The sequence below is a fragment of the Salvia splendens genome, chromosome 17 (assembly GCF_004379255.2).
Source record: "Salvia splendens isolate huo1 chromosome 17, SspV2, whole genome shotgun sequence".
Lineage (NCBI taxonomy): Eukaryota > Viridiplantae > Streptophyta > Magnoliopsida > Lamiales > Lamiaceae > Salvia > Salvia splendens.
In genome coordinates, this window is record NC_056048.1 from 5,415,496 (window position 1) to 5,427,996 (window position 12,501).

Below are 12,501 nucleotides of genomic sequence, written 5' to 3' on the forward strand. Positions count from 1 at the left end.
AGCACACACTTTTTATAGTACTTACCCCGAAGTTGTCGAGAGGTCTCGCTTTCGGTAATTAGGAAATATATTGTGCTTGTGCTTGGTGTATTTTCTGTTGTGTAGATAAAAAAAAAAAAAAAAGAAAGTCGTGAATGCACACGAGATCTCAGGGTACACCGCCTTTCGGATTACTCTGTTATCAAAGAAGGAAAGGGTCAGGAAGTTCAGCCGGGTTTGAAATTCAACAGGATTCGCCGAGTCCAATCAGAGATAACCCATTGTTTGAGAATAGTGACAGTGATCTGGAAGCTGAGTCGATGGCCGACAATAATAACAACAACGCTGTCCCACCACCCGTTGTGAGGTTTGGCGACACTCTTAGATCGGGAATTGAGTACCCCGGAGAGTTTGCTTATGCGAACAACAACATCAACATTCCACCTCACTACATTAGTTTGGTGAATGGGGGGAATCTTTTCCATGGACGGGATGATGAAGACCCGATGAGCCACCTCAATGCCTTCTACGAGTTGACGAACTCTCACAGACCCCCGAATGTGGAACACAATCTGATCAAGAGGGTTTTATTCCCATTCTCTCTGAGGGAGAAAGCAAGAGCTTGGTATGACTCTATACCGGGCTACAACATTGAAACATTCCAAGAGTTGAAGACGTTGTTCCTCTTAGAATATAATTCCCCGATGAAGATCGAGAAATTGAGAGAAGAGATCACTTCTTTCCAACAAAAGTATGATGAGTCCTTTGCAGAAGCTTGGAAGAGATTCACAGACTTGATAAGGAAATGCCCGAGCCATGGTCTAGCTCCGGGGCATGACCTTTTGAAATTCTACAAGGGACTCAACAATGAAGGCACGTGACTAGTTACTGCAGGCTCTAATGGAAACCTGGATGACTTAACGCATGAGGAGGTGAGAGCCTTATTCCAAAGGTTGGCTAACAATCAACGGAACTGGCACAACCCAAGGAGAGCAGCGGAGAAAGGAGGAGACACATTCGGTGCTACAAAGGATGCAGAGAGAGTATCTGCAATTGAAGCTCAATTGGCAGATATAAGCACCCAGATGTCGTCGATGACAAAGGCAGTGAAATCGCTGCAACTGACTCCTCAACCCCAAGCAGTGGCAGTGATGAGATGTGGATTGTGTCAAGGAGGGCATCATACTGATCAATGTTCTAGTCTTCAAGGACCACCAATCGAGGATGTGAACTACATTGGCAACAATGGCCAAGGGTTTAACCAAGGCAACCAATACAGCAATCAGCAGAATTGGAGGCCTCAGCAATCGAACTAGAATCAAAGTGGTCCTAGCAACAACTCGGGGAACCAATGGAGGACAAACACTCAACCCCCGGGTTATGAGAAGAAGCCATCGGTAGAAGATCAATTGGGACAGATACTCTCCTTCATGACCAAGAGTCAAAAGGAGAATGAGAGCTTCAAAGAAAGGACGGTAGAGAAGTTTGGTCAGATGGAGGCTACATTGAGGAATCTCGAGACTCAAATTGGGCAGATTGCTACAACATCTCACACAAGAATTCCTAATGCTATCCCGAGTGATACGGTGCCCAATCCTAAAGGTTTTGAACAGTGCAAGGCAGTTAAGTTAAGAAGTGGAAAGGATCTTGAGTCTCCAATCATGCTAGATGCACAAAATGGCTCAACATCTTGCACGCAGGGGCGGACAAGTTGTGTGGCTCACAAACCTCGCACGCAGGGGTGGACGAGGGGATTGAGTGGGCTACTACTGAAGCTAGGGAATGTCAACAAGAAAAAGAAGAGTCAACCATGAGTGATATCCACAAGAAGAATCCACTAAGTCCGGCAATGGACCCGAAGTGTCCATTTAATTTTCCAGATTTTATCCCGCCACCACCTTTCCCAGTCGAGAATAAGAAGAAGGGTAGGAAAATAATTCAAGAGAAAGGACTCGATTGGATGATGAACATTATCAGGAAAGTTAATGTAGATGTGTCCCTGGTGGATTTGTTCCTACACTTTCCTAAATTCTCCAAGTTTTTTAAGGATCTTATTGCGAAAAAGGAGAAGATACAAGACGATGGTGTGGTGATATTGAGCGCATTTTGCTCACAATTTGTGAAGGGAAAGATGCCGGCAAAGAGAAGAGACCCTGGAAGCTGTGTGATCCCATGTGAGATGGGAGATAAGGAGTTCCCAAAGTGCCTACTTGATCAAGGCTCGGGAATATCATTGATGGCTCTGAAAACCGCACGGTCAATCGGTCTAGAAGCGAGGATTGAACCAATCGACATTGACCTACAATTGGCGGATCATTCAATTGTGAAACCAAAAGGTATCATCGAGGATGTCTTGGTGAAGGTTGATAGATTTGTACTCCCGGTTGACTTCATTGTCCTAGAGATGGAAGAGGACAAGGATATGCCTATCCTATTTGGTAGGCCATTTTTAGCAACCGGTGATGTTGTGATAGAGACCAAGACAAATACGGTCATGTTTCGAGTAGATGGAGAGAATGTGGTGATCAAGCAAGAAAAGGCGGGGAAGCGCCTATTGGAGTCTGGATAGAGGTAGACAAGGATGAAGAAGGTCGAGCCAACGACTATAAACAAAGGCGCTGATTGGGAGGCAACCCAAGTTTTTTTGTTTTTATTTTTGATTTCATATGTTGGAGGTTTTGTTTGCTCAATTCTTTCCTCCAACATTTATTTTGAATTGAGTGTTTCTTTTTGTAGTTTTTGTTTTTTTTGTAGGAGCAACTGGGAGTTAGGATTGGAGCTTAGGAGGAAGCACACCTGCAAAGGATTTTTACACCCACCCTCCCACCCGAATGCACTATGGACGTCATGCCAAGTTTGGGGGAGTTTCCTTTCCCTTTACTTTATTTGTCTTCTTTGCATGCATTGAGGACAATGATGCATTCAAGTTTGAGGGGGTTATGAATGATTTGTGATGTATGTTTTTTGGGTGTTTTGCGTGATAAAGATGTTTTGAATCTATGTAGTTGACGGGTGCATGCTTTATCTTCGGCTTTCTGGTTAGGAAATCTTACTTGATCTTACTTGATCTTTGAAGCTTAGGATGAATAGAATGGGTGCATGAATTTATTTGAAAGAGCATGTTGTGATTACATCCGATTTCTTAAGTTGAGGAGAGTATGAAAATCGCATGACTTGTGGAAATTATTTTGGATTGATTTGCTTTATCGAGTGAAGTGCTTGCGTTCGTTTGTGTTAACGATTTGGGAGGATAAGGCACTAGGATGAACTCCATGGCCAAATGATCACATGCCTAGTCCATCAAATGATCCCCTAGAAGCCACCTTGAGCTTAATTTCTTATTCTTTGTGTAAACACTTAGCCAAACACTTAGCCACTGAAATAAGCCTAATTTTAGCCTCATCGATAGACCTTGCTACTATTTGGGTGCTAAATACAAGTTGAGCTTTGTGGTTTGAGTTTGAGTGTGGGTGGTGAATTGTAAAGAGTAGACATTTCTAGACTTGATAGAAGGTGAAAAGAATGAAGTTCTAAGAAAAAAAAAAGCAAGAAAAAGAAAAAGACGACCTCCAAATTCACAAAAGTCGAGGTCTTTACAAAAATAAAAAAAAAGAAATAAGTTGATGAAATAAAGATAGAGCTTCTATGTTTGTTTGTGTAATCTCGTCTGGAATAGATCTCAAGTTTGGGGGAGTGTGGGTTTGGTTGTAATTTTTCGTTGGTTAATCTTTGGAAGGAAGTTGTAGGAGGGAAGATTTTGGCACTCAAATGTGTAGCCTTTGAGCTCACTATCCATACTTATCCTACCTCGTCCCTAGCCCCATTACAACCTTGAAATAAGACCTTGGACCTTATCGTTGATGCTTGTGGATGTTGTGTAAAGAACTTGGTAGAGTTAAAGAGGTTCGATTTGAAATCTGTGAGTCTATGTGGTTAGTATTGCTTAATGAGTCAATGATGATGGTTTGAGTTGTTTGATCGCATGCTTGGACTTATTTTGAAGTGCACCTTAACTTGACGTTCTAGGGGGATGAGTGATTGTTCTTGAGAGTGGGAAATCTCGATTGGAAATGTTGGGGGTTTAGATTTTGTCACTCACGTCCCTACATGATTCTTTGTGATGAAAATTTCTCTGCGGGGTAGACTTGCGTTGAGTTTTTGTGCTAAAAAATGTACCTTGCTCGGGGCGAGCAAGAGCTTAAGTTTGGGGGTATTTGATGCGAAGCTTATTTCCTATTCTTTACCCCGGATTTCATGTTAATTATAACTCACCAAGTCGTGCTTTGAGTGTAGTTTCGGGTGTTAGAAGCTGGAAGTTCGTCGGAAATGCATAGCTGAGATTCCAGAGAGTTCGCCCGGTCGGGCGTTTTGATGTCGCTAAACGCCCGGTCGGGCGTTTCCATATTGTGCATGCGGAGTCCAGAAAGTTCGCCCGGTCGGGCGTTCTGATTTCAACTAAACGCCCGGTCGGGCGTTTCCCGCGAGGCCATGCAGTAGCCTTTCGCCCGGTCGGGCGATTACCTCCTTTGAATTGGCCCGGTCGGGCGTTTTAGTCGCGTAACTGCGATTTTGCAGTTGACCCAGCGGTTGAAGGATTAAAAAGGCTGGGAAAATGAATTGGAGGGGGGGAACGAGACAGAGAAAAAGACAGAGGGAGAGAAAGGAGGAGAGGAAGAAGAGAAGGAAGGCATTCCGGCCATTATTCCGACCATCCATTCCCGAATCCCGACTCCACTCGACGAGAGCATCACACCTATGGTTTTATTTCTACATTCTACCATGTGTATAGGCTAGGCTCTCTTTGTTGCTCCGAGTTGTAATCTAGGCTTGTGTATTTGTTTTAACACCTTGAATCGTATGTTTGATACCAACAATGTGTTTGATAATTAAAATGCTACGTTTTTGGCTAATGATGTAGTGTTGTTAAATCTTAACTATTGTCTCTTTAACATAGCTTAGGATTGATCGTTTGTTGGTATGCTTTCGATTTAGAACTGTTCAGGGGATAAATTGATAGTGGATTAGGTAAGTGATTATAGTAGACGACATTTATTCCCGCGCATCCGCAGGAATTAAATGTCGTTGAAAGTTGGTTCATGGAACAAGTGTTCAGCTGACTGTGAACTATACGTCGTAGACATGTTCAGTGCACGCGATTAGGTTGATAATTATAATCCCGTCGTATGTTTCGTTGTAAATGGTGTAAAACAACGCAAGCTTAGTGAGCAACTTGGAGTGACCTGTCTTTCTCGTGTCAAAAATCTCATTTCAGTAGCTTAAGTTAGTTAACCATCTCAAAATCAAAACAAAATCTTTTTATACTTTGTGTAGTCATATTAAGTGTAAGCAATCTCGCCTCCCTGTGGATCGACACTTGAAATACTACTACGATACTGTATTCTTGCAGTAGTGTAGTATTATTAGAGTTAAAATAATTGAACTTGATAATCTTTATACATTGATTAAGAACTCTAAAATATCACATCAGAAAGCTGAAAAACTCACGGAGGAGAAAAACATGAAATTTTCATCCCCTTCTCTAATTAGAGAGGAAGAAATTTTCAGTAGAGAAATTAATTGATTCTGTCTCTCCTTTAGTCTCCTATTTATATTAAGTTCATATTTGGGCCTAGTCAGGAATCTATGGAGGTTTGGATGTGGCCTCACCCAATTAGCTTTACTAATTAAACAGAACCCACAATTTAATACAAGCTTATATTGGAATATCATTATCAGCCACTACAGTAATAATATTGCACTGCCCATCCAAATCCGAAATTACAAGTAATCCGGGTTTCCATTTTATTTAAATGTTTATTTCCCGCGCTTAAGATACAAATGTCCATTAATTAATTGAAATCTGCTATGGACTTAATTAATTAACATCTTATTAATTCTAAGAGTGAACTTAGCAAGAAACACTTATTTATTATTCATGGAATAATTAAATTCCAACTGGCCAGTTTCCGAATAATAAAACCTTGTTCAAGCTTGTCTTGAAGACATTATCAAACGAGACTCACCTCGCGCACGATTCAACATAATAGCAATCCTAGCACCGCTAGATATTAATCACCACTACCCAAGATATCAGGATTATTGGGTTGCGAAAAACCCGCACCATTTGATAAGTCAAAGTAGTGAATAACCAATACCGTATGCCCAATGCTAACGTATGTACATTAAGAAATAGTTATTTATCAAGACCTAGTCTTTCAGTAGATAGCACAAAGACACGTCTTGCTGTTAGATCCATTCAGTGCTATACCACACCAACGCCATCTTATTTCAATAAGGCTTAGAAATAATCGGACTTACATTGCAACCTTTCGCGATAGGTAGCCAAAGCCTATCTAGGTTGTGAAATTCTTCTTTCTCTTTTGCAAACTAGAACCGACTGTAGTTACCTTAAAGTGGACGACGCCCACAACCAGTCTACTAAGCAAAAGACTTAGGCTTTGTTTGCTTCTTAAGCATTTAAATGTTTATAAAACATCTTATAAATGCATAAGCAAACACAATGTAATAATATACTGATTCTATTCGTGCGTAACTGCTTGACTAATACTGAATCGGATTAAAAGTGTATTGTAGAGTTTTTCGTATACAAGCAAAATTCTATTCGCGCGAACTTGCTCGAAACATGCTTTTCAGTATATCAAACCTAGCACACAACACAAGCAAAACTAAGCAATTAATTCAGCATAGAGACATCACAAACAATAACCAATTTGAAACTGATACACAATAACGAATTTGAAACTGATACATTTAATTCTATGAAAATATGAATTAATCATTTTACATTTAAAATTAAAAAATGAATCATTTAAACTCTCTCTATAAAACAAACGAAGTAAGTTAGGATTCAACTAAAATATAAATACGTGGAAAATAATACTGTACATTAATTTTGTGAAATGGAAAAATGACTCTAACCGTGAGACTAAAAAATAAAGCAAATTTACATCACACAAACCAAAATAAACAAAAGAATGTATAATTACCACTTCTCCTAATGAGATTTAAGATATTGTTTATCAAAAACTATAATTTAAGATTGCACTGGTGAGACACTTCCTAGTCGAGCTTCATTTGTTACAATATAGTGACCCTATACGCTAAAAACCCAAACATTGAAACATAAATCCTAAACCCTTAAAAAAAAAAACTTTAAAATATACTCATCATGGCCAACAAATGAGCCAAATATCAATAAAATTCTCCCTTCGTCCTAGTTCAAAATTTTAGCATTGTACAAAATAATTTAAAAATTGAACAAATTCACAAATATTACCATACACTACTATTTGTGTAGATAAATCTAAAATTAAAATTAAAATTAAAATTAAAGTATTTATATAAATATTAGAAATGTTTATAATAAATATAACATTCACATGAGCATGTAAAAGTGAGTAGACAATTGAACTATAATGACAATTTAAAATACTATAAATTATAGTTCAATTGTCTATTGTACTATAATAATATATATTGTACTACAATAATAAACTGAGATTATCAAATTGATAATTTTGTAGGAGTGTTCATTTAAAATATTTAAAATTATGTTACTATCACAATTAGAAATACTGGAATAAAATTCTTGAACCGTAGTAGGTAGTATTCTAACTATAGTACAAATTTACAATAAAAAAATAAACAATAATAAGTAGAATTGAAATTACAATGAAAATAATAAAACAAATCGAACTATAAGTTGAGTCGAGGAAAACCCTCTTTCCGGCCCGCAAGACAAATCACTTCCAGCTATTTGCTATCGGATTGACATATTGTTATCATAGATAAAAGAATTTCCTCCTAATATGTAGAAACACCTCAAACTGTTAGACACTGATGAACTTGATGAAACTACATGAATCAAGCAATATAATGCTCCTAAAATGCACACCAAAATATAGTAGAAAACTTTAGAAAGGAGGAAGAATGCTATTGTTGATGTGTAATCCATCTACAAATCAATGCTTTTTATAAGTACAAAATAAGAATGCGAGAGGTTATGTAATTAAGTCGCCTTAAACCACAAAGTTAAAGCAATGAAGGTTACAAGAAATGAAAAGCCAAATAAATGTCTCTCCATTATCATCCTCCACTACTCGAGCCATTATTCTCATAAGAAATCTCTCTTTTTATTTTATTTTTTCTCATCAATTCCCATCACCATTTATAACCGTCCAATTATATATATGATCATGATGGTAATCAATTAACCAATTTAATATTTTTGTTTATTGCATTTACATCCTTTTCATAAAATAGTTATACTAAAACTCCCAAATTATAGTTCAATTGTCTATTGACTACAATAATATACTGAGATTATCGAATTGATAATTATGTAGGAGTATTCATTTAAATATTTAAAATTAGATTACTATCACAATTAGAAATACTGGAATAAAATTCCTGAATCGTAGTAGGTAGTATTCTAACTATAGTACAAATTTACAATAAAAAAATGAACAATAATAAGTAGAATAAAAATTACAATGAAAATAATAAAACAAATCAAACTATAAGTTGAGTCGAGGAAAACCCTCTTTCCGGCCCGCAAGACAAATTACTTCCAGCTATCTTCTCTCGGATTGACATATTGTTATCATAGATAAAAGAACATCCTCCTAATATGTAGAAACACCTCAAACTGTTAGACACTGATGAATTTGATGAAGCTACGGGAATCAAACAATATAATGCTCCTAAAATGCACACCAAAATATAGTAGAAAACTTTAAAAATGAGGAAGAATGCTATTGTTGATGTGTAATCCATCTACAAATCAATGCTTTTTATAGGTACAAAATAAGAATGCCAGAGGTTATGTAATTAAGTCGCCTTAAACCACAGAGTTAAAGCAATGAAGGTTACAAGAAATGAAAAGCCAAATAAATGTCTCTCCATTATCATCCTCCAAAATTAAATACTGCATATTGCTATTGGAGTGTTATATTGCTAACTCCATACTTAATTGTTAACTACAATTAAATAATAGTCATTAGATATCCAAATCAAGGTCCTAGATCATCAGTCCCGGAATGTCAATACGATCAATAAAAAATGTCAATAAGAGTATTAAGGTCAATTTACAACAAATTAGTTATAACTAACTTTTGAAAAATATCCTATAACTTACTTTAAAACGCATATAACTTTCTCGATTTAAATTATGTTTTCGCACAACATATATCAAATTAAAGATAATTTCATATATATTCTAATGAGATCACACTTGCATATGTTCCGATGTCAAAATTATAAATTTTTTTTGAAAATTTTCAATTTTTTCGTACAGCAACAAATGTCAATATAGTATATAAAATATGTCAATATAATACATGTAGAATGTCAATATAAGCAATGTGTTAACATTCTCAAAGCTTTGTGTTAACATTCTCAAAGCATTGTGTTGACATCCTCAGATGGTGAACCTCTTACTGAGGTAGAGCAATCTAAGGAGAGGTCCTCAAGTGAGGTGGATTCCAAGGCAGTGATGCTTCCATTGAGGTGGAGTAGGTGTGGAATTCTTCCCCTATAAACCCTGATCCTATCCCCTTGAGCCTCAGGTGAACCGAGACCCTGATCCTGAAAATGTTTTTGACAATGAGCCACAATCCAATAGTAATCCAGATTTACACAACTATCAATTGACTAGGGATTGAGGTAGAAGGGTGGTAAATCCCCCTGACAGATATGGTCAATTTGTGAATTTAATTGCCTTAGCTTTTAATGTGTATGAATATGATGGAAATGAGCCTCAGTCTTATAAGCAGACTCAAAAGTCCAAGTTCTAGGATATGTGGTTCAAAGCTATGAAAGAAGAGATCCAATCTCTGTTTGTTAGTAAAACCTGGATCCTTGTGTCTTTGCCTCCTGGTGCCTCTGTGGTTGATTGCAGGTGGCTGTTTAAATTGTAAGATGAGATTGAGGGGCTTAGGTACAAGGCAAGGTTGGTTGCAAAAGATTTTACTTAGCAAGAGGGGATAAATTATACTGAAATTTTTGCTCATGTGGTTAAGTTTAATACTTTGAGAGTGATGCTTGCCTTATGTGCTCATTTTAATTGAGAATTGAAATAAATGGATGTCAAAACCGCTTTCCTTCATGGTGATTTGGATAAACCTATCTATATGAAACAGCCCGAGGATTTTGTGGATCCAAATTTTCCCAATCATGTTTGTTTGCTAAAAAGGCTTTGTATGATTTAAAACAATCCCCCAGGCAGTGGAATATCAAGTTTAATGCATGCATGGAGAAGTTAGGCTTTGTTAGGAGTACCTTTGATGCTTGTTTGTATGTGAAAAATCTTGATAATGTGCTTATTTTCTTGCTGCTTTATGTGGATGATATGCTCATCATGGGTCCTTGCATTAAGTCTATTAAACATGTGCAATATGCTTTATGTGATAATTTTGACATGAAAGATCTTGGTGATGCAAAAAAGATTTTGGGGATCAATATCCTTAGGGATAGGAAGTCCTCTACTCTGGTTCTTCACTAGGAACCTTATGTGCAAAAAAATTCTTGAAAATTTTAATATGCTTGGTGCTAAAATTGCTTCTGTTCCTTTAGCTGCCCATTTCATGCTGAGTAAGGACCTTTGTCCTAAGATTGAGTCTGAAATTAAAGCTATGCACAAGGTCCCTTATTCTAATGCTATTGGCTCTGTGATGTATCTTATGATTAGTACTAGACCTGACATTGCCTATGTTGTTTCTTGCTTGAGTAGATACATGGCTAACCCAGGTCCTGTGCATTGGGAAGCTCTTAAATGGTTGCTTAGATATTTGAAAAATACTTCCAAGTATGGTCTTTGTTTTTCTAAGCATGATCAAGGTGTTAAGTTATGTGGTTTTGTGGATTCTAACTATGCTAATGACAAGGATAAGAGGAAGTCAACCACTTCCTGTGTGTTTCAAGTTTGCAGGTCTTGTGTTAGATAGAAATCCCAACTCCAACATATTGTAGCCATGTCTACAACAGAGTCAGAATATATAGCTATCACTGAAGCTATGAAGGAGGCAATCTGGTTAAAGGGAGTTCTGTCTGAACTCAAGTTTATTAAATCTATTCTTGTGTTATATTCTGATAGTCGGTCTGCCATACAACTATGTAAAAATCCTGTTTTTCATGATAGAACTAAGCATATAGATGTTAGGTTCCATTTCATTAGAGATGTTGTGGAAAAATGTGAAGTTCTCTTACAAAAGGTGCATACTGATAATAACCCTGATAATATGGGTACTATATGTCTTTCTGTGGATAAATTGCTCTCATGCATCAAAAAGTTGCATTTTAATTTTGGTTGAGCATGTGCATGTCCCGAGGAAAGACCTTGCTGACTCTTTGAAGTCACAAGGCACCTAAAGTCCTACAAAGCTAATTGGTTTACCATCTGGAGTTTTGTTAAGGCAACCTGGTATTTCTTATCTAATGAACTTTGTGTTCTTTGGTGATAGGGAATACCTTGTGGGCTGTGATGAAGCAACAACAGACTAAGGCTCTCCCTATGTGCTCCCAATGTAGTCCAAGGTGGAGAATGTTGAATTATTTGTGGACTAATTGTTCTGGACCGATATATTTAATTAAGTTGGGTTGATCCAATTAATTAAATGTGAGGCCCAACAATTTTGTGTATGCAGAACAATGCTTACTCCGGCCCGTTACTTACCTATCTCACCGATGGTCGCCACGTGTCCCATCTCACTCGGATCACAAGCCACAATCGTTGGATCTGTGGTTGTGTTTGTTTGTGAGATAAGTGAGGAGTCGACTCCTCATCTCTCTCATTCGATTTAATACTCTTTCTCTCTCTCATTCTGAAGTGTGATTCTCTCTTCCTTCTCTCTACTTTCTCTCACTACTCCCACAATGGTTACAGCCGGTTCATGGCCTGGTGTAGTTGCTGTTGCGACCTGAGCCATACTCTGATTTGCGTTACCTTAGTCTCTTTCTGTTCTGATTTAGATCCTAAGGGATCTTGTGTTGATTACTAACGGCTTTACATGGTGTGCAGGTTACAATCGGATGGAGCTTGAGAATCAGTCTAAGTTGAGGACTGATTAGTAGCTAGGGCTTCTGATTTGTATAGCCTGTTGTATTTCCCTTTGTATCTTGGCTTGTATCTCTGAGATTAGCCATCTTAGATCAATATCAATAAAAGAGGTCCCGGTAATTAGTGAATTCCGAATGGTCTGATCCCTACAAATACAATATGCAAATGCAAAAATTCACTATTAAAATTCTTAGCAAGCCAAATAAGCATATTAATGAATTATGTAAAAGAGATCTTGATAATTAGTGAATTTCGAATGGTCTGATCCCTACAAGTACAATATGCAAATGCAAAAATTCACTATTAAAATTCTTAGCAAGCCAAATAAGCAAATTAATGAATTATGTAAATGTTGATGAATTTCCAATAAGTAATAAACTAACTATCAACCACATCCTCTTTAGTTATAAATTCCTTTTTGAATTATATGGATTTATAACTAAATA

At 37.2% G+C, this 12,501-nt stretch overlaps 2 protein-coding genes and 1 non-coding gene across 3 annotated transcripts; 2 read left to right on the plus strand and 1 right to left on the minus strand.

Moving 5' to 3' along the window:
• Positions 1 to 695: 695 nt before the first annotated feature.
• LOC121775629 lies at positions 696 to 802 on the minus strand. Its single transcript, XR_006045176.1, has one exon. It is a non-coding gene; the product is annotated as a small nucleolar RNA R71 (small nucleolar RNA).
• A 607-nt stretch (positions 803 to 1,409) lies between these two features.
• On the plus strand, positions 1,410 to 2,548 carry LOC121774208. The gene is made up of 2 exons (XM_042171120.1): positions 1,410 to 1,581; positions 1,680 to 2,548. The coding sequence occupies exons 1-2, from the start codon at positions 1,410 to 1,412 to the stop codon at positions 2,546 to 2,548; spliced, it is 1,041 nt and encodes a 346-aa protein (XP_042027054.1).
• A 7,990-nt stretch (positions 2,549 to 10,538) lies between these two features.
• Positions 10,539 to 12,066, plus strand: LOC121774209 (secreted RxLR effector protein 161-like). Its single transcript, XM_042171121.1, has 3 exons — positions 10,539 to 10,908; positions 11,460 to 11,522; positions 12,017 to 12,066. The coding sequence occupies exons 1-3, from the start codon at positions 10,539 to 10,541 to the stop codon at positions 12,064 to 12,066; spliced, it is 483 nt and encodes a 160-aa protein (XP_042027055.1).
• The last annotated feature ends 435 nt before the right edge of the window (positions 12,067 to 12,501 follow it).